The following is a 23,062-nucleotide window of genomic DNA, read 5'->3' as shown; positions in this document are numbered from 1 at the left end:
CAACGATTACTCAAGTAACTCTCACACCACTGTAGTAGGGAGCCAGAAATTCCGAAATTACAGAGCTTCCGCAGTAAAATTGAATGATTCACTCTGTCGAAAGCCTTGGAGAAGTCCAGGAAAGCAACATCCACCTGTCGTCCCTCATCCAAAGCTGTGACCCACTGATAATGAGTGAGAACCAATTGTGACCCACAAGATTTCCCCCTCACAAATCCATGCTGCCACTCAGATAAATAGGGCGAAATATGCGCGTAAACAGCAGTATGCACAAGACGCTCTAAACATTTAGCTGGAATAGGTAACAGGGAAATTGATCTGTAATTTTCCACGAATTCCTTATCATTGTTCTTATGTATAGGAGTGATGTTAGCGGATTTCCACAAGGTGGGCATGACTCCTGAGCTTAGGGATAAGTTAAACAAGTGCGACAAGGGAACCGACAATTCCTTCGCACAGATTTGTAGAATTCTTGATGGTATATTATCCACACCGGGTGATTTATTGATGTCGAGCCTACTTAGAATTCCCTGCACTTCAAATGGTGTAGTTGTAACGTTCAGTAACAAATTTGGATTCACAACATCTGTAGTCGGACAGCTAACATCAGCTGAATCCTTTGAATAAATTGAGTGGAAGAACTTATTAAAAAGTTCCGCCTTGGAAGACGCATCTGTAGAACAAACATTATCATAAATTACAGTATCTGGAATTCTCTTAGTTTTAGATTTAACGGAGTAAAATTTCCAGAAATGTTTAGGGTTGTCCTGAAGTTTTCCAGACAGAGATTGAAGATAATTGTAGTAACTTGTATTAATAAGTCTCTTTGTTTTCTTTCTCAGCTCCTTGAATTTTAAGAATATGTCCGGTGAACCATTAGATTTAACTTGCTTCCATAATTTCCTCTTCTTCCTAATTAGTTTCATTATATCATTGCAAATCCAAGGAGGCCTAGAGCGACGCTTGAGTGTTATCCGGGGTATATGTTGATTGACAGCAGAAAACAGAAGATCCTGAAACTTTAACAGACCTGTATCGATACAGTTATCGCATGTAACTAGATTCCAGGGAATAGATTGTAAGGTCTCCTGCAAACCTTTAAAATCAGCCTTTTTGTAACAATATACCTTACGCTGAATGTTATTAGGCCTTCTCATCTCAGTACGCAACTTGAAGGTAAGGGGATGATGGTCTGAGTCAAATGCATGCGGATGCACCGCTACATCTTCAACCAAGATGTCATTATTGGTTAGGACCAGATCCAAAATATTGCCAGAAGGTCCAGGATTTCTTAGATCTCGAGTTGCATGTAGGTTCTTTTGTACCAAATAGAAATCATCCAAAATACTACAAAAATCCTCAATTCCAGGGTCTGACTTTATAGGGCATCCAAGATTCCAGTCAATGTGTGGAAAATTAAAGTCCCCAGTTACAACAAGATTTGAAAGACCAGTTCCTGAATATTTATCCAAAAACTCTCTGAATTGTGACAAAAATAACTCATCTGCGTCCGGTGGTCTATAAAATGCAGAAAGGAGTACACAACTAGTAGGATTTGGACGAATTTCAAGAGCTATCATCTCTAAATTAACCTCCAGGTCAGTCCTGCGAATACAAGAAATATGATTCTTGATAGCTATAAGCACTCCACCACCCCGCCTATTACATCTGTCCTTCCGAAAAATATTATAGCCTTCAAGCTTAAGTTCAAAGTCCTGATAGTTACTATCCAGCCATGTCTCAACTATGGCGAACTGCACTGAATTCTTTGTCCGATTTTTTCGCAGCCTTTGATGACTTTGATTGATTTAACTTGCTCTTATGTTTATTAGAAGTTTAAGAAATCGGAATTCCACTGTACTCTTTATCGCCTTGTTCCTGGCCTCAAAAACTAAATTAACCTAAATTACGTAGTTACTATATTGCGAGGCTAAAACAGGCAAAAAATTACCAATCACATTATCTAGACCTCGCCATTGCCTCCACATCCTATCATCAAGGTACGACTGAAGGTCATCACGTGCTATGCCACGCCGTGCCTTAATTGGAGCCTTCAAATTGGCCCGCGCGGATTCTGCTTCTTGGGTGTGTACCCCTGCCAGAGAAAACCTAATTTTGAAAACAATTGTTTAAGTTAAAAAGGCACTGGGGACACAATACTAAAACGATGAATTGAAAAAGAATTGTCTTTATAATCGTAGATCTGCAAACACAACAAGTAATAATAAAGCTTTTAATTAAAATATGCTGCTTTGAAAAGATAACAATTACAATAGGCGCTTTAGCGGCAAGCTTTTAAATAAAAAAGAAAGGATTCTGCTAGTGCTTAGAGACTCGAGCAAAAAAAAGATGCTGATAATATAAGGTCAGTCTTCAGTTTTCCTAAAGAAACGGAGTCCTCAAACTGAAGAGGGAAATGGGAGACTAAAATGGCACTGTAGTGACAAGATGCTAAAAAAATGAATTGAAACAGACATGTCTTTATTAACATAAGTCTCCAAACACACAAAGTAATAACAACAAAGCTTTTAATTAATTAACAATGAAAAGATAAATATTACAAAAGGCACTTTAGCGGCAAACAGAATTGAAAGTATGCCGCCAAAGTGCGAATTGATAAAGGGTTCTGGAAGAGCCTTAGGACTCAAGCCCCAAAAAAAGAAATGATGCTAAAACAAAGATTCGTTTATTTTAAAAATACTGTCTTCCAAAATAAAAGCTACAAAAGGCCCTTTAGAGGCAAAATCAATAAATTGAAAAAGGAGTCTGAAAGAGCCTTAATTAAGACTCAAGGAAAAAGAACTCAAGTGAGAAAGCACACTAGGTGATAGTAACAAAGGCTTTGTGTATTAAAAAATACTGTTTTCCAACACAAATTTATCTTACAAAAGGCACTTTAGCGGCACGCTGCAAGATCAATAAATTGAAAAGGATTTTGCTACAGCCTAAATACTCAAGGGAAAAGAACAGAAGTGTGGAAACACACGAGTTGATAGTAACAAAGGCTTTTTGTTTTAAAAACTACTGTTTTACAAAAACAAATCTTACAAAAGGAACTTAGCGACACGCTGCAAAATCAATAACTCGGAAAAGGATGCTGCTATAACCTAAGGAAGTTCGCAGATCGACCTATTTCAAAGATTTGTTTATTTAAAATTACTGTCTTCTTTAGTGGCAAAATCAATAAATTGAAAAAGAATTCTGCCAGAGCCTAAAGACTCGAGGAAAAAGAACTTAAGTGAGAAAACACAATGGGTCATAGTAACAAAGGCTTTGTGCATTCAAAATACTGTTTTCCAACAAAAATTAATCATACAAAAGGCACTTTAGCGGCACGCTGCAAGATCAATACATTGAAACTGAAGGATTCTGCGAGAGCCTAAAGACTCAAGGAAAAGGAACTCAAGTGAGAAAAAACATTAGGTGATAGTGACAAAAACTTTGTGTATAAAATACTGTTTTGCGAAACAAATATTACAAAAGGCAATTTAGCGGCATGCTGCAAGATCAATAAATTGAAAAAGGATTCTTCTAGAGCCTTAATACTCAAGAGACGAGAACACAAGTGTGAAAACACAATAGTTGATACATACCTACATACATACATAGATAATTTATTTGGTAACGCAGGTTGGTTACTGGCAGCATTAAGCTGATGTGGACCTGCGACAAATCTAGCTTCTATTTAAGTAAAGTAATTACAAAAAAAAGTAGAAAAATCCTAGCATAAATTATAATGTGAGTAGTGATTCAAACTGGTTTATAATCCTAGCATAAATTTCAATAGAGGTAGTAAGATAAAATTCCTAAAAATATTTACAATTTACCAAATCCTTGTTGCCAACTAGAGCAGTTTGATTAAAAGATATCTTTTCAATAATTGTTGAAAGAGAACGGAGTTTGTTCTTAAATCTCTTATTATCCTTTACGTTCTTAACTGAACGAGGCAAAGAATTCCACGCTATTGCAGACCTATGTCTAAAAGACAGTCTTCCAACATTAGAGTTTGGTAGCTCCAGAGTTAGTTTTAAATTGTCCCTCATATTTCGTATATTTGGACTTTTCCTAATAATTGTTACAACCTGCTCAGGATTGATCCCATAAAAAGCTTTGTGTGTCAGAGAAAGGAGCCTCATCTTATAGAAATAACTTATGGATTTCTAAGAAGACGGTATCACTGATTGGGAATTAGTACCTCCGTGTTGTTTGAAGATAACCTTGGCAGCCCTCAGGTGAATTTTCTCTAAAACACATAACTTTGCTTACCCCATACAAAAAATTCCATAAGTGATGCTTGGTAAAATTCCCTTAAAATATATGGACTCCAAGATATGAGAGAGAGGGCTTTTGAACCTGCGCAGTTGCTTTACCTTCTTGACCATAGATATTGATAGATCTTTGATGTGGGGTCCAAGCTTAACTTCTTGTAAATCATAAACCCAAGATAGTATGACTTGTTGACAAAGTTAATGGCATGACCAACCAGTTTGACTGGTCTTAAAGGACCAATGAAAGCATTACGGGTAAGAAGCATAACCTCAGTTTTATCGGGATGAATTGTTAAACGTTCCTGTTACACCACTTAGCTATATCAGTTAAATAAGTTTGGATCTTAAGGCTGACATCATCAATGGAATTGCCTATACAATATAGAGTTGTGTCATCAGCAAACATTTCCATCTTTCCACAACTAGGCACTTCAGGCAGATCATCGACGTAAATACTAAAAAGCCTGGGGCCAAGTACTGTCCCTGGGGTACGCCAAAATTGACGGTCACTTTATTAGATCTTTGCCCCTTAACCTCAACAAACTGTTTTCTCTCAGATAAGTAATTTTCAATCAGATTGTTTTGGTTCCCTGATAATCTAAAGGCTTGGAGTTTGAGGGCCATCGTGTTATGACAAATGTAATCAAATGCCTTTTTAAAGTCTATAAACAGTACCCCCACAGTTTTGTTTTTATCCAGTTCGTGTCTCCAAACTTCAGTCAGGTGCAGCATTAAGAGTTCTGTTGACCTGCCAGTTTTAAAAATCCACTGGCTTTTGTTGGACTTGTTAAAATGGCAGTCAATGGAATCTCCTGTTATGCCCTCGTACACTTTGCTAGGAATAAACAATAGAGAAATAGGCCTAAAGTCACCTCTTTAAGAGCTATGTAACTTTTTGGTTACAGCTTTCCCTTTACTCAGCTTCCATCGAGGAGGGTAAATTGGGAATTTTAAACTTACTTCCATCACATAAGACAGGCCAACTGCTACAGCATCTCCTTCAAGTTTGAGTCCCCTTGAGGTAATGTTGTAAGGGCCACATTCTTTTCCAGGCTTAACTCTTTTATCGATAACCCTTTTAATCTTGTGGACGTTAAGTTGTACTGGCTCAATAGTAGGTGTAATTTGGTAAATGTGCTGATGTTCATTACCACTGGTATCTGTTAGAATATCATTTGCAAGCCTCTCACCAACTTTAGAGAAGAAGTCATTGAAACTGTCAGCCTTGTGTTTAAAATTTATTGTAATAATTCCATCCTCATTTTTAATTGCACTCACATTGCCTTTTGATTTGCCATGCATTTCACCGAAGTACCAACCTCCAAAAGTCACCTGAGCTCTTTGCACTTTAAAATTTAACTTTCCAATATTCAGCTTCAGCTTCTCTCGTGATCTTAGTTACAAGATTACGTTTTTTGCTATACCGTTTCCATGCATCTGTATCACTTGGGTTCCTTTGAACTTTTCTTAACAAGACATATCTCCTATTCATCTCCTTGATGATATTGCTATTCATCCACTTCAGTCCATTGGTGCGAACCTTTACTTTACAGGATTTAAACGTTCATTATGTATTTATACAAATACTCACAGGCCCAAGCAACATAACCCACATCATCAAAAGTTCCACAAATACTTCAGGGTGATGTATCGAGGTCCTGTCTGAGATGGTCAGAGTTAAGGCTCTTAAAAGAAGTCACTTATTTAATCACAGGACTTGACTTTTGCCTTCGCAAATTCACCAAAGCATATTCAAGATGGAGATCAGAAATCCCTGGGTCATGACCGCTTGCAAGTTTCACCTTGGATTTGTTGGATGTAAAGATCAGGTCTATGGTTGTGTTTGAAGATTCCGTAATCCCACTCGGTTCTTCAATCACATTCTCTAAACCAAAATGTTTAGCCACTTTTAACAAGCGCTTCCCCATACTTGTTTTGATATTGGAGTCAAAGTCATCCATGATCATAATGTTGAATATTTTCAACCAAAGATCGTCCAAGATTGCTTGGAGCTTGTAGAAGAACTTACCGTGGGTTGGAGGACTGTAGAAGGTTCTTGTAGAAGGCACTTTAGCGACACGTGATCGGAAAAGGATGCTGCTATAACCTAAAGATTTAGGAGAAAAGAAAACAGATCTGCAAACACATTACGTTATACTAACTAATGCTATTAAAGCTAAACCCCAACGTTGTTTTTAATCTGTGCCACGAAAGAAATAATAATAATGATAGCATGAAATAGAGCTTCACGACTTCTTTTAGTTGTTAAACTATAAAATGAAACGTACTGTGTTAATGATAAACGAAGGAAAGAAAGATGAACGAAAACTGAAAGAAAGCTGAATCACTCAAATATACCTAAACTGTGGAAAAAAGAAAAAAAAAGGCGAAGTGTTAGTGACCACCCAAAAATCCAGTTTCGATGCCGGGCTATTTCTCGTTCGCATTCTTTTCGCTTTTTTTTTTTTTTTAAAAAAAGATGGAATGTCTACGAAAGGCAGACTATAATTTTTTCTTTAACTGATAAGAACTCTCATTGATCTTGTTATTTTCTTGTTTTTTTCTTTCTTGTCTTTTTCGTATGGCGCGAACCACATAATCTCTGGAATTTTAGGAAATTTGCAGTTCGACCAGAATATGATGTTTCATTCTTTTTCTCTTTCTTACTCTCCTTCTTTCTTTCTCCCTTTTTTCTTTATTTCTTTCCTCGAAAACTTCCCCAGTTCACAAATTAAACTCGACAATTTTTCCAGAACATGACCGCTCTCGCTCACCCCAGGCTCCCTCCCAAATCGAGGCACGATTGCAAAATCGAGGCTCGATTGGAAAATCGAGGCTCGATTGGAAAATCGAGGCTCGATTGGAAAATCGAGGCACGATTGCAAAATCGAGGCTCGATTGCAAAATCGAGGCACGATTGAAAAATCGAGGCTCGATTGGAAAAACGAGGCTCGTATGTCGAAGCTTGGCAAAACGAGGAATCGTGGTCGTTTTTGATCAGGTGCTTTTGGGCTCGTTTCCCGGAAACCGTGAATGATCCCTTGACTCAGCTAAATTTGTCGTAACTTGACTCACTCAAACTTGTCGTAACTTGACTCAGTCAAACTTGTCGTAACTTGACTCACTCAGACTTGTCGTAACTTGACTCACTCAGACTTGTCGAAACTTGACTCACTCAAACTTGTCGTAACTTGACTCACTCAAACTTGTCGTAACTTGGCTCAGTCAAACTTGTCGTAACTTGACTCACTCAAACTTGTCGTAACTTGACTCACTCAGAGTTGTCGTAACTTGACTCAGTCAAAGTTGTCGTAACTTGACTCAGTCAAACTTGTCGTAACTTGACTCACTCAAACTTGTCGTAACTTGACTCGCTCAAACTTGTCGTAACTTGACTCGCTCAGACTTGTTGTTGAATCAATTACTGTCTCTTCTTCCTTTAGCTCACAGTCTGGTAGATTCTTTGCACATCCGTTCCCAGGCAAATGGTTACCTACCGTAAAGTGGAACGATTTCTCTGAATGAATTTGTCAGAAATGATATTGTGCCTAGTCTTCGTTCCCTCAAAATTATCCACGCTCTTCGCTCGTAACATGCCAACCTTCACCTCATTTCTTCGTAACTGTGGCCAAATCCTTCATTAAATACGGATGCAAGGTGCGAGAAAAAAAGGGAAGAAAACTATTGAATATTTAGAATAAGGGTTAATTACATAAGTAAAGAATAGGAATTACTTGACGGATACAAATACCACACACTAGACATATCCTAAGAGAGTAAAAAAATGCATTACATAATCCTAAGTTAATTCTTTTGAATGCGTTCATGACACTCTCCGAATTTTCGCAAGCTGGCTGTTTGGCTAGCTGTTGTTTTTTTGCCTAGTATAAGAAACTCTGTTTTGTCGTCATTTAGCATTAGATTGTCCGATATCATCCAGCTCCTGAAATCACTGATGCAGTCAGTCAGACTTTATAGCAGCATCCGCTTATGGCGACTTCGTCGCCGACATTATCCAAAAGTTACGAACTTTGTAAGTCCGCTCCACGCACTTTTTCTCTTGCGCGGGTTGAAAGCGGGAAGTCCAGAGCAGGTAAGATGGGCCCATCTTGCCCGCTCGGGTAACCAATCAGAACATACGATTCGCTTCGTCTTGCCCGCTCGGGTAGCCAATCAGAACATAAGATTTCGCTTCATCTTGCTTGTGGGCGCTGCCAGCTCTATCAGCCAGCTATATAATGAATTAAATCATCGCGCCATATTTTATTACTATCGCTCCATAAAATTTGACATGTCTTCTATAGGCCACAGTAGAAAACAGTTTTTTCAGTCTTCCTAACAGTTTTCTTAAGAAAATGCGGTTGTAAAACAAATCACATCCGTTTCTGTTGCGAACAGCCGAAAGAAAGAAAAACCTTCACCGTCACCTTTTTGGTTTTTGAAATTTTTTTTGGTCGTTCGAGACAGCGAGATTTTAGTCTTTTTCTTCAGACAAAGTTTACCAAGAGAACTAAGTCCATGATCAGCCATCTTGAGCTCCCCTCTACCAACTAACTATAGCTGCAAACTAAATCCAATATTGAAATTATTTCGAGGCAGTTATCTCTTTTTCTCCTCCTTTGTATTTTTGGGATATTCCAGCGCGACATGCGTGACCTGATCAATTAACGACTCACGTTCAGAGACCTTGAACGTGACACTGGGATTAGCATGGACTCTCCTTTGGAATTGAGTTGAGTTTTGTGGCCTTTTCGCATCATGAATTTGTCGCTGGTTTTTTAATTGAAATGTATGACTTTTCCAAGGCTTTATTTTCATTCAAATGGTGTACGCAACGTAAACGTAAACATATACTTCATCTTTGTTGGCGGAGTTTACATTATAGCAAAAGAAATAACCTGCCGGCAAAAGAAAAAACCTCGCGGCAAAAGAAATAACCTCGCGGCGATAAAAATAACCGAGCGGCAAAAGAAATAACCTCGCCGCAAACGAAATAACCTCGCCGCAAAAGATTATCTCGCGGTAAAGGAATTAACCTCCCGGAAAAAGAAATAGTCTCGCTGCAAAATAAATAGTCTCGCGGCAAAAGAAATAAACTCGCAGCAAAAGAAATAGTCTCGCAGCAAAAGAAATAATGTCGCGGCAAAAGAAATACCCTCGCGGCAATAGAAATCGTCTCGCGGCAAAAGAAATAATCTCGCGGCGAAAGAAATAATCTCGTGGCAAAAGAAATAACCTGGCGGCAATAGAAATAACCTTGTGGCAAAAGAAATAGCCTCGCGGCAATAGAGATAGTCTCGCGGCAATAGAAACAGTCTCGCGGTAAAAGAAATAGTCTCGTAACAAAAGAAATAATCTCGTGGCGAAAGAAATAACCTCGCTGCAAGAGAAATAATCTTGCGGCAATAGAAATGATCTCGAGGCAAAAGAAATAATCCCTCAGCAAAAGAAATAATCTCGCGGCACAAGAAATAGCCTCACGGCTGAAGAAATAACCTCGCGGTAAAAGAAAAAGACTTACGGCAAAGGGAAAAACCTCATAGTAAAAGAAATAATAATAATAATAATAATAATAATAATAATAATAATAATAATAAGTGATACTAAGGGTACTGCTTTACTACGCTCTGTAATTTGTCTGTAGAACTTGTGACACCTTCTTAACAAACAAGATGCAAAGGAAAAAACAGAGCAACAGAGCTCATTGATGCCGTCGTTTATCAGTAGACAGAATCCTCATCGACAACTTCAAAATATTTTTCTCACTTCTAATTGGGTGTTTTAATATCTTTCGTTTTGGGTTTACTAAAAGCGTTGAAACCTCTGCAAAGCAGTATCTATTTTTCTTTTTGTCGAGACAAAGTATGAAATGGAGGCGAGACTCACCAAGTGACGTTCCTCCATACTCTCCGAAGTTGGCGATCCTCTTCGATTATCTCCTTCTCTCTCTCGACTGCAACAAGACCGCATAAATAGAGAAAAAAAGAAAAGTAGTACCTCGTCGGTAAAGTGTTTTAAAGACGATTGATTTTGAAAGAAGGTTAGTATTTGAAAACGTTCCGACCACGTTTCCGCTATTAGGAAGTTCAAGGAATGATAATAGTGATAATAATAGTCATAATAATCATGGTAATAACAAATATAATAATCATCATCATCACCATCATCATATTAATCATAATAATAATTGATCACTCCCCCATAGGGGCTTTTCAGGGCCTTTTCGGTCGCCACGTTATCAACAAACTTAAATTCAATCGTAGCACTAGATTTCCCAATCTTTCCTCTAAAGGGTGGCCAGCACTAAAAAGCCTAAAAAAACGCAGACATTGTTATCAAAGCGGCCGACAAGGGCGGCGCGGTAGTTGTTTGGCGGACCGACCTCTACCAAAAAGAAGCTTTGCGGTAACTTTCTGACAGCTCTTGTTTTCGAAAGGTTGACAAAGATCTCACCTCCATTAATCAAAACATGTCAAAAATACGATTAACGAACTCATAGCTGAAAAAGAGTTGCCGCCACTGTAAAAAATCTCATCGTTACCACTCCTAGAACCTCTTGTATTACTTTTCACCTAACATTTACAAACATAACAACCCAAGCCGACGCATTGACTCGGCTTGCAGTTCTCCTACTGTCATGATAGCATGGTAGTTAACAAAGAATTTCTTTAAGTGTAGGTAATTCATTCTTTTACTCTCCGGAGGCAACGTGGCCGAGTGGTTAGGGTGCTGGACTTGTAATCCGGTGTCCCATTGGATTTGTTTTTGGTTTCCCTTAGTTCAACTCTTTGGGCAACGATTTATGCACTAGTGTGTATTAAAAACCTAGACTCACATAGTTACTTGCTGTAGACATCTATATTTATACAGGATAGCCCCTTCAGTGTGTTAAACACTGGTATCAACGTGGGTCCTGTTAACCACCCATTCCACCCCAGGAGAGGACATCCATCACGCAGTAATCTCGTGCGTGGGAAATTAACGTCTCCTGCCCCTAACCCTGCAGGAGACGGGACCTCCATTTATTCGTCCCTATCCGAGAAGACTAGAATATCTAGACATTTCTTGATGTTATAGAGAGGCAGCATATTCTTCTCAATTATTTTAAGACCCTGAGTATTGGTCCAGCCGGGGCTGGAACCTTCGACCTCCCGCACAACAGTCCAGCTCTCTATCCATTGAGCTAACCGGGAGGCGGTTAGCATGTATCTTTGCATCCACCTTATTTCAAGAATTCCATTCCCTTTTCTCAGTTTCTAAGACTTAGTCGTTTCTGTAGTGTTGACTGATTTTGTCGAGAAATCAAGGTCACTGTGCCACTTTTTCGAAAAACGTGGCCACACTGTTTCTGTCGTTCAAGTGGGTCACTACCGCGCCCAACTTATTGATCGACAGTCAGCACTACAAACGTCACAGAAGGAAAATTTCGACCGCATCCTTACCATAAAAGATAACCTTGAAGTATAACTTCAAGTATACTACAAGCATACTGCACTCTGCATCAATAATAGTTATACTGCAATAAGTACAACTGCAGTACCATTTTTGAAGTACACTTTAAGTATACTGTTTAAGCATAGTTGGTAGAGGGGAACTGGCTATGAAACCCGGCAAACTTCAGAGAAACAACTCTCTGTTATGGTTTTTGCGTCGTCACGTGATCACGACCCTGCACGCAGCTAAACAAAATGGCGTCTCCATTGTAATCAAGACGTGGGACGTGCTCTATTTACTAGTTTCCTGCTACTTATGTCTGTCCTTTTAATATGCAAAGATAACAAATGTAAAGAAGAATTATGCCTGGAGAGAATTGTGCAGTATTTGGCTGTGGATCTTGCCGAAAGACAAAAGGAATTGGCATTTGGAAGTTGCCATTGGCGAAAGACGAAGCGCATGAAAAATGGAGGGAAGAGTGGCTCGGAGAGATCAAGAAGACAAGAGAAATGGACCGGAATTTCAGAGAACTAATAAAGTATGACCGAGTCTACACATGTGAGAAGCATTTTGCTCCTGAAGATATTGAAATATGTAAGTATGATACGTATAAGTCGTTTGACTTTTGCTTTTTCACCACACTGCAGTGCACGTGTCCTCTGATTTTGGTTTGCTTGAACTTAAAATTAGAAAGAATCCCTGTCTTAATAGGGCCTTATTTTTCTACTTATAGTTACCTCTGCGAAAATGACCAAGAAAAAGCCGCGATTTGGTGCATTACCGACATTGAATATGCCCAAAAAGAGTCACGAAACGGACAAACCAGCGGCAAGACCGGCTCGATCAGTGCCTTTGAACAACTCGAGTATCAGTACATGTAGCAGCAGAAGTAGAAGTGTGTACTACAAGACATTCAGTGAACTTTGTCAAAAAATGAAGTCTTTAAAAAGCTTGAATGAATGGAGCTACAAGACATTTTCTGATCGACTTGTTATTCGTAAAGAACTAGAGCAATTTCTTCTGCCAAAACTAGAGATTTGCATTGAAAATAGTCTTGGGTTTACGGTGAAAATGTTTGGGTCATTTCTTGTGGATGTCCATGAACTGTACTTGAAATACCGTCGTTCAATGCAAAATGTAACACTGTCTATGCTTGTTAAAGAGTTGGAAGCATATACAGTCTGTGATGGAGTGAATCCTTCTGAGATGACAAGTAAACTTTACCATCATGTCGTTCCATTGAATCCAGATTTGGATTTGGATAATAATGAGCAGTTCCCACACAAGGGTTATTGGAGAGCGAAGGACTGTTTGCTTTTTTGTGATAACTCTGTATGTGAATCTTGTCAAGAATACTTATTCTCTACAAGTAGTTGTCGAAAAGCCAAAGAATGACGGCAGTCAAGACCTGCTCATGTTAATGCTCCAATATCTAAGACTGACCCAGAAAGAATCAAACTCACTCTGCAGGGGCAACGATTGAGATGTGCAGAACTTGAGAGACAGCTGAATGAGATGTGTGTAGAACTTGAGAAAACTAACATTGAAGTAGATCATGAATTAAGTAATGACTTTTCCAAGATTCTTAATTCAGCTAATGATGCAGAAATTACCCCATTCATGAAACTCTTTTGGGAGCAGCAAAAGAAATTATTTCCTAGTAGCTCCAAAGGTGTAAGGTATCATCTAATGATTATTCGTTTCTGCCTATCCCTTGCAGCAAAGTCACCGTCATGCTACGAAGAACTGCGTAACAGTAAAGTGTTGATACTTCCTAGCCAAAGACGTCTAAAGGATTACCGAAATCTGGCTTAACCCTGAGTTAAACTTAACCATCTTCCGAAGAACCGGGGCCAGGAGATTAATTAACACACTTATGAACAAGTACAGTCATTCCCTCTTAAGACTTTGTAGATTCCATGTTTTTTAATTTGCTTGTAGTTTGTTATGACCACCAATGAACTTTGGTTGAAATGTTTTAAAAATTGTTATGTGTAAGTACCTAAGATTAGTAAGATATGAAGTTAAGATAATTCAATACAGACAATAAGTCAACATAGAAAATGACAGGAACACATTATGAACATTTCTGTGATTTAAAATGTTAAGCTTTGGTAAGAAATGTTACGAACTGTGCTGAAATATTCTTTAATTATTTTGTCATTTTTTCACTATAATTAAAACAATGATAGTGGAGGTATGATACTGAGAGACGTTTGCACTAATTGTTTCTGCACCTCTTTACTGTGCACGCAGGAGGAACCTCACCAGTTGACTAAATTCGCTTAATAGGTCCATTTAAACCATATTTGGCAGAAAACATTTCCCTTCAAAGCTCTAATTGCAATGTACAAAAAGATAAATTACATTTTTATCAAAATAAATATGCTAAAAACAGTCTCGTTTTCACAACTGCTATACACCAAAATGGCAAAAATTGTTATTATTCTTTTATATGCCTATTAATTAGCCCGCTTGGCCACGTTCACATAATTATGCAGAATTCAAAAGAATATTTAACCTAAAACGAGACAAGGGCCAATTAACATTGACCCAAAAGAATAGCAAAATTGTCGCCATTTTGGGATAAAGTTTAGCAAACATAACTATGGGCAAAATTAGGAAAAATTGGACAATCTGTAGAATAAATAATGCAGTCTTTTCTTATTACTCCTGTCTTTCCTCTTCATTTTCTTTGCAACTTCTACTTATTTCCTTTCGTAGAGACTTGCTTTTCCTTTGTTTTGCCTTGATTTTATATTTTTGAACAATATCTTTAGCATAGGAGAATGACCTTACTCTGATATATAAGCTTACAATGTTGTGCAAAACATCTTTTTGGACATGACTGTATGAATCACAGTCTGCTTTGGATACAATTAGTTGATAGTTGGCCAAGACATCACTGTCTGTAGTTGAGTTTTTGGTAATTCCAACAATGTCAATTCTCTGTAAACCAGCTTTTGAAGTTGATTGCCTGAAATATTCATCAGTCTTCAAAAAGATCTTAAAAGCTGGCAATGTAACTGTCCAGAGCCCCCCTCTGTTCAAGCTTGAAATCAGTCCTTGTTTCTGTGTGTTCAAGTTCATGTTGTCCAGTTTTCCAGCCTTAAGGATGGTCATCGCTTGTTGGCTTTCAATAGAGTTAACTTTACAATATTTCTTGTGCGAGTTTTGCAATACATAACCGCTCACATATTGTGGCCCAGCCTTTTGTTTGTTTGTCAATTCATGGATGGACTCATTGCTTACAGAAGATAACTTCTGTTTTTTTGAGTTTGCTATCATAGTGTCTGCCACCTTGGTTGCCAACAATGTTGCTGCATTTCGTGTGAGTCCTTTGAAGTACTTGGTGGCATTCAATGCAACAGTTCCATAAAAATTAGAATAAAACTTTTCAACATCTCCTTTCTTTCTTAGTGATTCATAGATTGTTTTGAGATAAAAGAATTCATCAGATCTTTCCTCTAATTCAAATATCAATACAGTCAGCTCATTCTTAATGCTTAAATTGAACACCTTCCTTTCTTTAATACTCTGTACAGCCCTGTTCACCATCTCGGCGAGAAGGCTGGTTGTGAACAGTGTAGCGGACTCACTTTCGGTGTTCCCATGTTTTGCGGTCCTGTGTCTATCATATCCAGCTTTGGTTTTGTAGCTTTTCCCACATTCACAAACGATATGATAATTCTGGGCCTAAAAAGGGGGATAATAATGAATACACTGAATACATAACATGTAATAATGTAGAAAGTTCGGAGTTAGCAAAGTCTAGGCAAGAAATTGTTGTAGCAAAGGGTGGATTATAGGGAAACATCGTTCATGGTTTTGAGATCTTTATGGTCATTTTTCTTTGTTTTTGAATCCAATTTACTTTTTAAATAATTGATAAATGTACTGAGATCAAAATTCTGCAAAAAGCCTACACATTTCATGCTATTTTTACTGGCTGTATAAATGCAAAATAGAAGAAAGTCGTGACTGTTTAAAGAAACATTTTGAACACTTTCGAGTGTATTTGTCGATAATTCGAGTCAAAAATAAAATCTTCAACACTTACTAGGTTCACTGCTTCCGTGAAGTCATCTTGTATTCTCTCATCTTCTTCTAAAACATCCAAAATAGCTTCTAAATCATCACCAAACATGAACAGCCCGTCTGTCTCGTCCGCCATATTGCTTTATGATGTGCAGGGTCACGATCACGTGATGGACCCGTTCAACCTCAAAAGCGAAACAATAGACCGACCTTCTGAAGTTTGCCGGGTTTCATAACCAGTTCCCCTCTACTAACTATGGTTTAAGTGAAAATCATTTTCTTTTGTTGTTAATGTAGGGTACGAGTATACTTTAAATGTCTCACACAAATGTAAATCAAGGTCAGGTCTGATTAATTAGGACTGGAATAACTCTACTGAAAAGGTACTGATGCTTCAGTTGAAATATTATCAACGAACATTTTCCATTCCATTAATTCATTCTTGCTTTTCTCGTCATCATGTTCCCACCAATAGCGTAACTCCACTTTCTGCACATAAACACACACAGAACCCACAATTCCTCCATTTGCTCTGATGAATGGCTAACGCTCCAAACGTTAGCTTTTTTATCTCTTTCACAGTGGCCAATTTACAATTTCAACTTAGTTGATAAAACCAAATTACCTTGGCAACCCCCACTGACGCAGCATCATAGTTTCTTTAGAAACTAATACCCCCATTATTACTTAACTTTCACATTTAGAGAATTGGGGAGAAAGTATGTTGAAGTCATACATGTTTTTCCTCAGGCTGTTTGAAAGGTACATTTAGTAAGCTCAAATAAAAAAATGTAGAGGAAGCATGATCTTTTTTTAGTCAGGATGTTGAAGGACAATAATAAAGAAAACACTATTGTCAGAGATAAACACAGATAATGTTGTCATTAGTACTAATGGAAAGAAATTAGTGGAGAACCCAATTTTGCCAATTAATTTAGTTGCAGCTGAGGCATTCTTGTGGAAAAATAAAAAACATAATGAAGTAAAAAGAGCAGTAATATGTCAGCCATTCTCTCTCATGGTGGTGTGAACTTCCCAAATTAAATGTCCACACTGTGGTAAAATTACTATACTTGAGCTGGTTAGGCAGGTTTCCAAATTTCACAAATGAGACCTGGCAAGCTATTCCTAATAGTTATTTTAATAAATATGGAGGATTATCTTTCCTACTGAAATGTAATTACAACTCTAAGCACTTTGACAAGAAAATGCCACTTTTTTTATAGCGAAATGCTAGACTATTTCAAGGAATTACGCAGTGGTTATCCTGATGTGTACATTAGTGAATTTATTCTTTGGGACAATAAAGAAATTACAATAGAGAGCAAATCTATTTCATGGAAATATTTGTTTGAAAAAGGAATTTATTTCATATAGGACTTACTAGATAAAGACGGTAAGTTCTTATCTCAAGAAAATTTGAAAAGGAAATATAATGTTGAACAAAACTATTTAAAATATTTTCAACTTATTGCTGCAATCCCAAACTATTTGAAGAGAAAAACAGAAATATGTTAGAGGAATGGAATATTTTCTATCTGTCTAAAAACAGATGTATCTCTTTAACTAAATGTAGATGTAAAGATTACCACAAATGACTTCAGGAAAAGAATAGGATGGGATGCCCCTCTCGATGAGGGACCTTTTTTGAGGTACTCGCAATGGTTATCGGATCTGTCAAAGGCCGAATGTATCCAGATCCAAAGATGTTATCTTTCAGACGAGAGCGTAATTTATATTCAATTACACGGTTTTGGAGATGGGTCAGAAGTTGCGTACGCGGCAGCAGTTTATCTAGCTGAGAGTTGAGACGAGTCAATGAGTCTACGTTCGGTTGTTGCTGTCTTTGAGTTTTAACTCGCGTTTATTTTAAATCCATGAGTTCGGAATTTTTACGAAGTGAAAGGGTTTTATTCAAACCGAGTGTTGTGATCAGTTCATACATATGTTTCATATGTTTGTTGTTGTTTGATTTATCATCTACGGGTTTATGTCGAATTAATTTGATGGCCTGCTCCCAGTTGGATTGTTAGCTCAATTGGTAGAGCGCTGCACTAGTATCGCAGAGGTCAGTGGTTCGAATCCCGTACAGGCCTGAAATTTTTTCTCAGGTCTGATTTTCACTATTGCTCAAATAGTGTTTTACTGCGAAGGATCGTGCACATATACATATATGTTGTGATCATTTTAATTATATACCTTCTACGGAGTTTGGACTCTAGTTTGTTTTTTCGCTATTTGATTTTTTACAACAAACGGAACGGAAGGAGGAAATGCAGCATACGCAAGCATGCATCAGTTGAGTTTGATCCTGGCACCAACGCACGCGCTCACGCCGTTGCCGGACTCCTCGAATCGCCTTTTTCCCTATTTTCTCTTTTGTTTGTTGTTGTTGTTGTTGTTGTCGCTTTTTTATCTTTGCACGAAGGGCCTAAGTATAAAGGTGGACCTCGGGGTGATTGCAACGATTACATGCCAATCTTGGTCCTTTCAGTTATTTATACAGTTATCGAAATGCACGCTGCAAACTCTTTACTTGCTTACTTACAAGATAATAGCTTGATTTTCCGAGTGCAACCAGGATTCCGACCAAATCACCCGACGGAGACTGCTCTCATCAAGCTCACTGACAAATCTCTGTTTGACGTGGATGGTGATAAAGTATCAGGCCTTATCTTTCATTGAATTAAAAAAGGTCTTTGACCTGGTAAGCCATAAAGTTCCATTAGATAAGATTGGAATATACAGCCGAACTGTTCGAACTGTCAAGTGGTTTGAATCGTATCTGAGACAGTCTGTTGAGGTTAATAGCACTATTTCCTCTCTTATGTCAGTTAAACAAGGAGTACCCCAGGGTTCAATTGTTGGACCTATATTGTTCTTGCTTTTTGTTAATGACTTGCAACTCTATGTTAGCAATTCTAACTTTCTAACTTTGATATTTGCGCGGATGACGCAACCCTTTCATATAGTACAACCTGGAGTAATGAGAAATCATTAATGGAAAAGTATATCTCAGAGGAAAAAGAAAACATTGGAAATTGAGCTAGAAGAAAAAAATGTACCTCAGTGAAACAAAACAAATCCATGTTATCGACTGGCAAGCGTTTAAGGAGGCGGTCGGGCATAATAATAATAGTTACACAGCATTTGTGGTGCGCAAACTCCTTGTGGATGTGCTAAAATGCGTAGATAGCAGAAGGAAGTCCTGATATCCACAAAAATTATACCGAGATGGAGCAAGTTAGGACCCATAAACTCCTGGGTGTTGAAATTGACAAGGATTTGAACTCTGATGCACTTACTGGTACTTTATGTAAAAAGTTATCTAAAAAAATTTGGCTTCTAAAGCAACTCAGCCCCCTTTTAACTCGTCCACAGCGGAAAACGTACTCTATCGCAGTAATCAAACCCACTCTTTAATATGGATCAAGTGTCTGATCATCTACAAACAAGGCTAATCAAGACAACATTTTTAGACTACAAAAGAGAGCAGCAAGAGTAATTCTGGTCTTGACAGTATGGACCTCGCTGCGCTCGGTCCGTACAAAAAAGACCGAGGACCGATATTCTTCCACTACGGTCCCGAGCAAGCTTGGTTGATAAGAGATTTATTACACGACTGAAGTTCAAAGGGACACAAGTGCGGTATCATTCGAGACTATTCGGGATAGTGCCCGGTCCAATACTGAGCGAATATTGACCGGCAATAGAGCATTTTGATTGGTTGAATTTAGTTATTGGCCTTCTGACTGCCCGACTCGTGTAATAAGATATGAATGCGCACAGTGTCGAGTTGAAGGTAAGGATGTAAGTAGATAACTTTAGAGGTTTCATTGGTAAGAGAACGTAAAATTTGGTGTTTTTTAACGTTTTAGTCCTGTATAGGACAGCTAGGAAATATCAAAGTTTTAAAACATGCTTGTTTCGTTTTTGAGCTTTTTGCCACGAACGTGACCTCAGTTAGGCTGGCTACCCCACTGTTTAGTTACGAAGGAATCGTTTTAATATCTGCCACCAAGTGTTACATCAACTGACCCGTTATTACAAACGTCCACCCCTTAAGTTTAAACACTCAAACCAGGCTACTGCTAAACAATGCCTATTATTACACCCACCTTGAGGCGTTTACACGGTAGATTCTCACCCTGGCTGACAGGGTTACCCTACCTGGCAGACCGGGCTACCGCTTAGGCGGGTCATCCCACTTAGGCGGGTTACCCCACTCAGGCAGGCTACCTCACGTACCTGGGGCCCCCATCTCCATGTGAACAGGCCCTTCTTCACTTTCTCACTAACAGTTTCTAACTGAACGTTACTAAAGGTTTCTCACTAAGAGAATACAGTTTATAATCTTCTGCTTCTCGCTGCCTTAAACGAACGTGGTGAATTATCGCACAGTTTTAAATAAAACTAACTTTAAACGAAATAAGCTCACAAAAAAGGAGAAAAGGAAATGACATTAATTCTAATGCGTCCGTTATTTTTGTCCTTGTATTCGTTTATCAGCGAACGAACGAGAGTATGCAATGATTAACGAAGGTTCCACCAACATGAAAAGCACTTGATACTCAAAATTAAGACACGAATGGTGTCTTGTGATGAGTTTCAAGTTATCTTGAATTAGTTGCTCTTTTATCTTTTTCTTATACCTTGGGTCTGAGACAAAATAATAATAGTATATAGTGATACAAGCTTGGAATTTTCATGAAACTTGATAAATTGTAGATTTTAAAAAAAAACGATTATTCAGCATAAGCGTTGTGCAGAGAGCGTCTGTGCAAAATTTCGTTTGTCTCTTTGTGTACATGAGCGTGCGTATGTTTCTACTTACATGTACCGCCAAGTGCTATACATGTCCACTAGCACCAAAAAGAGTACTCCAACTTTGACAGACGTAGCATAGCCTTGATAGTTATAGACTAAAATAAGTGGTCTATTCTCATTCGCGTAAAAGCTGCCGCATGTGGAATTAGCATATCGGATAACTCCGCACTCTCGTGACCGAAATGCTAATGGCCGTAGGAGTCCCCATGGAGACTCTCAAAACTTTTATGCGCGCCCGTTGCATGTAAAATCTCTCTCTTCTCGCAACTTTACTGACGCCACGGTCACAAGAACCTACTGATTCGCTGAAATTTAGGTCAAAGCATAGCTTTCCTTGCTGTCAGCTAGTGTCTTCGATAAGAGCTCCTAATTAAAAAGCTTACACAAGGGGCGTTGGTCCCGCGATATTCTCTGGTACCTCATAAGTTGGAAACTATGCTTTATTTTGCAGGGTGACCTTACTCATTTCAAAGCAGCTGATCTCTCACATCTCCTGAGATAACAGGAAATTCGTTTTATTTCTGAGAAGAGTCTGTGATCAAAGGCATTGTGGTAGAACTTTCTTAGCACAAAGCCGGAAACATTCATCACAAAGAAAATAGCCTTAGCCAGTTGATAATAGTATCATCATATCAGATTGACCTCCTGCATGTTCATTGGTTGTAACTAATGACTTATTAGAGGACTGAGGCGTAGATGGCGTCACCACAAACAAACAACTTGCTTTTTATTACATACTGAAAGAACAGATTTCACTTAAGCCCGTGTCTGTTAAGTAAGAGATCATAGAAGAAGGCAAAATGTGATAACAACATCAGTGACTTATTCGGCCACGCATCCTCTACAACTTTTTTGTTTTCACCGCCTTATGTGATCTAGCAAATGCATGGCAACATGGAATATATTTATTGATGTGACACAAATTTGGCTTAATGAAATGCATCAACAAAGGAAGTGGAAAGCAGTGCTTTTCTGCAATAATTGTGCTCATTGCTGCTTATATCAAGTCGGAGATTAACAATGTTTAATCAAATCTATTTCAGTTTCTCCGAACGTTTAACTTTAAGGCTATGTAAACGACTTGGCGCGAGCATATAACTTCCCAAATCAAAAACCGTTCAGCTTCCAAAGCAATCTTCGGATAAATAGCGGGAGTTTTTATGCACTCCTTGAAAGTCCTATCTAAGAGAATAATTAGGTGTAGTTTTCAGACAGGTAGAGGCACGGAATAGTAAAAATATGAAACAGAGAATGCAGTGCGATTCATGAGGATTTGCACCTTCGACAAAAGGTCCTCTCATTCTTACAAAAAATACGAAAACGGATATTGCATATCAAAAAATCAGGGTTAATCTCTTAATAGACCATTTTACAGTTGTGTACTTAGTTGCCATGCCTTTGATTTGAAGTGAGGCTGAGGGTGACATTGTTGTGATAGAGACCAGTATCTAATTAGCATGATAACAAAGAAATTTGCATTTGAAAAGCAGCAACATCCGTATTATAACAAGGTCACCCTTAGCCTCACTCCTGTCCAAAAGCTTGGCCACCAAGCCCACAACTGTAAAAAGGACAATTCCTAGTTTTTATGGTCCGCATAGCATTAAAGAAATTCCGCATGGCATCAAGGAAAAAACGGACTTGAACTTTCCTCTTCGAAACGCCGCAACCACTTGATAGGACTACCAAGTTGAAAATATGTGAGAATAATGCGCCTGGCGCTCTTGTCTCACTAAACAGATAATCGATTTTTTGGCAACAAAAAAGAATCCTAATGCAGCTGGCCCCAGGTGGGAAATTTTTGCTTACCTAAATTACCTAAACGTCTGATTATGTTCCAAGAGCGAAACAATGCTTCGCTAATTAGCTCAATCTACTTTGCATCTTAGTTTGGGTCACCATACCAGAGCGGAGTACTAGTAGCTTCTTTTCAATTCAGTACAAGATTTAAGATGGAAAAAACATGAAACCTGAAACGAACACAAACTCAATTTAATATCTTAATGAACTGGGCATAGCCTACAGCTTGTAGATTATTTAGATCGTTCCCTTCGAAATTTTTCTGGCTTTATACGAGGAAGTTTGTACCGCGCTGTCTTTGTCCTCACGCGTGTTATCATCTAAAAAAAGAATTAAAACTTCTCTCTTTCCCTGGGGTAATTATCCGCAAAAAGATAAGGTTTTCTCGCCTATCATAACTACTATAGGAAAGCACAGCTTTCCAACTCTGTCGTTGATGGACGTCGATTGGACCATTACGTGCCAAAGAAATCTCAAGCCAATGATCATGAATGGCATCCAATCACACAATCCATCCCATAAGTAAGCTCTGGTCGCTAATTATAGCTATTAAAGGAAAGCAAAGCTTTCCAACTCTGTCGCTGATGCACGTCGATTGGACCCAATTGGCACCGCTACGTGCAAAAGAAATTTCAAGTGAATGACCATGGATGACACCCGATCATACAATGCACAATATATTAAGTAAGTTCTGC

At 38.3% G+C, this 23,062-nt stretch overlaps 3 protein-coding genes across 3 annotated transcripts; 1 reads left to right on the top strand and 2 right to left on the bottom strand.

Moving 5' to 3' along the window:
• Nucleotides 1–2,021: 2,021 nt before the first annotated feature.
• LOC148742458 (uncharacterized) lies at nt 2,022–5,588 on the bottom strand. The gene is made up of 2 exons (XM_088756216.1): nt 5,229–5,588; nt 2,022–2,109 (listed from the first exon to the last, which is right to left on the bottom strand). Exons 1-2 carry the CDS (start codon nt 5,568–5,570, stop codon nt 2,041–2,043), a joined length of 411 nt encoding a protein of 136 aa, XP_088612342.1. The 5' UTR covers nt 5,571–5,588; the 3' UTR covers nt 2,022–2,040.
• A 6,362-nt stretch (nt 5,589–11,950) lies between these two features.
• Nucleotides 11,951–14,099, top strand: LOC148742457 (uncharacterized). Its single transcript, XM_088755909.1, has 2 exons — nt 11,951–12,296; nt 12,436–14,099. The coding sequence occupies exons 1-2, from the start codon at nt 12,065–12,067 to the stop codon at nt 13,095–13,097; spliced, it is 894 nt and encodes a 297-aa protein (XP_088612035.1). The 5' UTR covers nt 11,951–12,064; the 3' UTR covers nt 13,098–14,099.
• On the bottom strand, nt 13,928–15,997 carry LOC148742456 (uncharacterized). The gene is made up of 2 exons (XM_088755881.1): nt 15,763–15,997; nt 13,928–15,398 (listed from the first exon to the last, which is right to left on the bottom strand). Exons 1-2 carry the CDS (start codon nt 15,874–15,876, stop codon nt 14,370–14,372), a joined length of 1,143 nt encoding a protein of 380 aa, XP_088612007.1. The 5' UTR covers nt 15,877–15,997; the 3' UTR covers nt 13,928–14,369.
• Between the last annotated feature and the right edge of the window lie 7,065 nt (nt 15,998–23,062).

This window comes from Stylophora pistillata, chromosome 1 (genome assembly GCF_964205215.1).
Source record: "Stylophora pistillata chromosome 1, jaStyPist1.2, whole genome shotgun sequence".
Lineage (NCBI taxonomy): Eukaryota > Metazoa > Cnidaria > Anthozoa > Scleractinia > Pocilloporidae > Stylophora > Stylophora pistillata.
Note: the sequence above shows the minus strand (reverse complement) of the source record. Positions and strands in the feature narration are given on the sequence as shown.

Coding starts and splice junctions, on each gene's coding strand:
- LOC148742458 (XM_088756216.1), bottom strand. CDS start 5,570: ATGCATGGCAAATCAAAAGGCAATGTGAGTGCAATTAAAAATGAGGAT. Junction 2,110..5,228: donor GCCTGTCTTATGTGATGGAA/GTAAGTTTAAAA, acceptor TTTCAAAATTAG/GTTTTCTCTGGCAGGGGTAC.
- LOC148742457 (XM_088755909.1), top strand. CDS start 12,065: ATGCCTGGAGAGAATTGTGCAGTATTTGGCTGTGGATCTTGCCGAAAG. Junction 12,297..12,435: donor TCCTGAAGATATTGAAATAT/GTAAGTATGATA, acceptor TTCTACTTATAG/TTACCTCTGCGAAAATGACC.
- LOC148742456 (XM_088755881.1), bottom strand. CDS start 15,876: ATGGCGGACGAGACAGACGGGCTGTTCATGTTTGGTGATGATTTAGAA. Junction 15,399..15,762: donor TCACGGAAGCAGTGAACCTA/GTAAGTGTTGAA, acceptor CCCCCTTTTTAG/GCCCAGAATTATCATATCGT.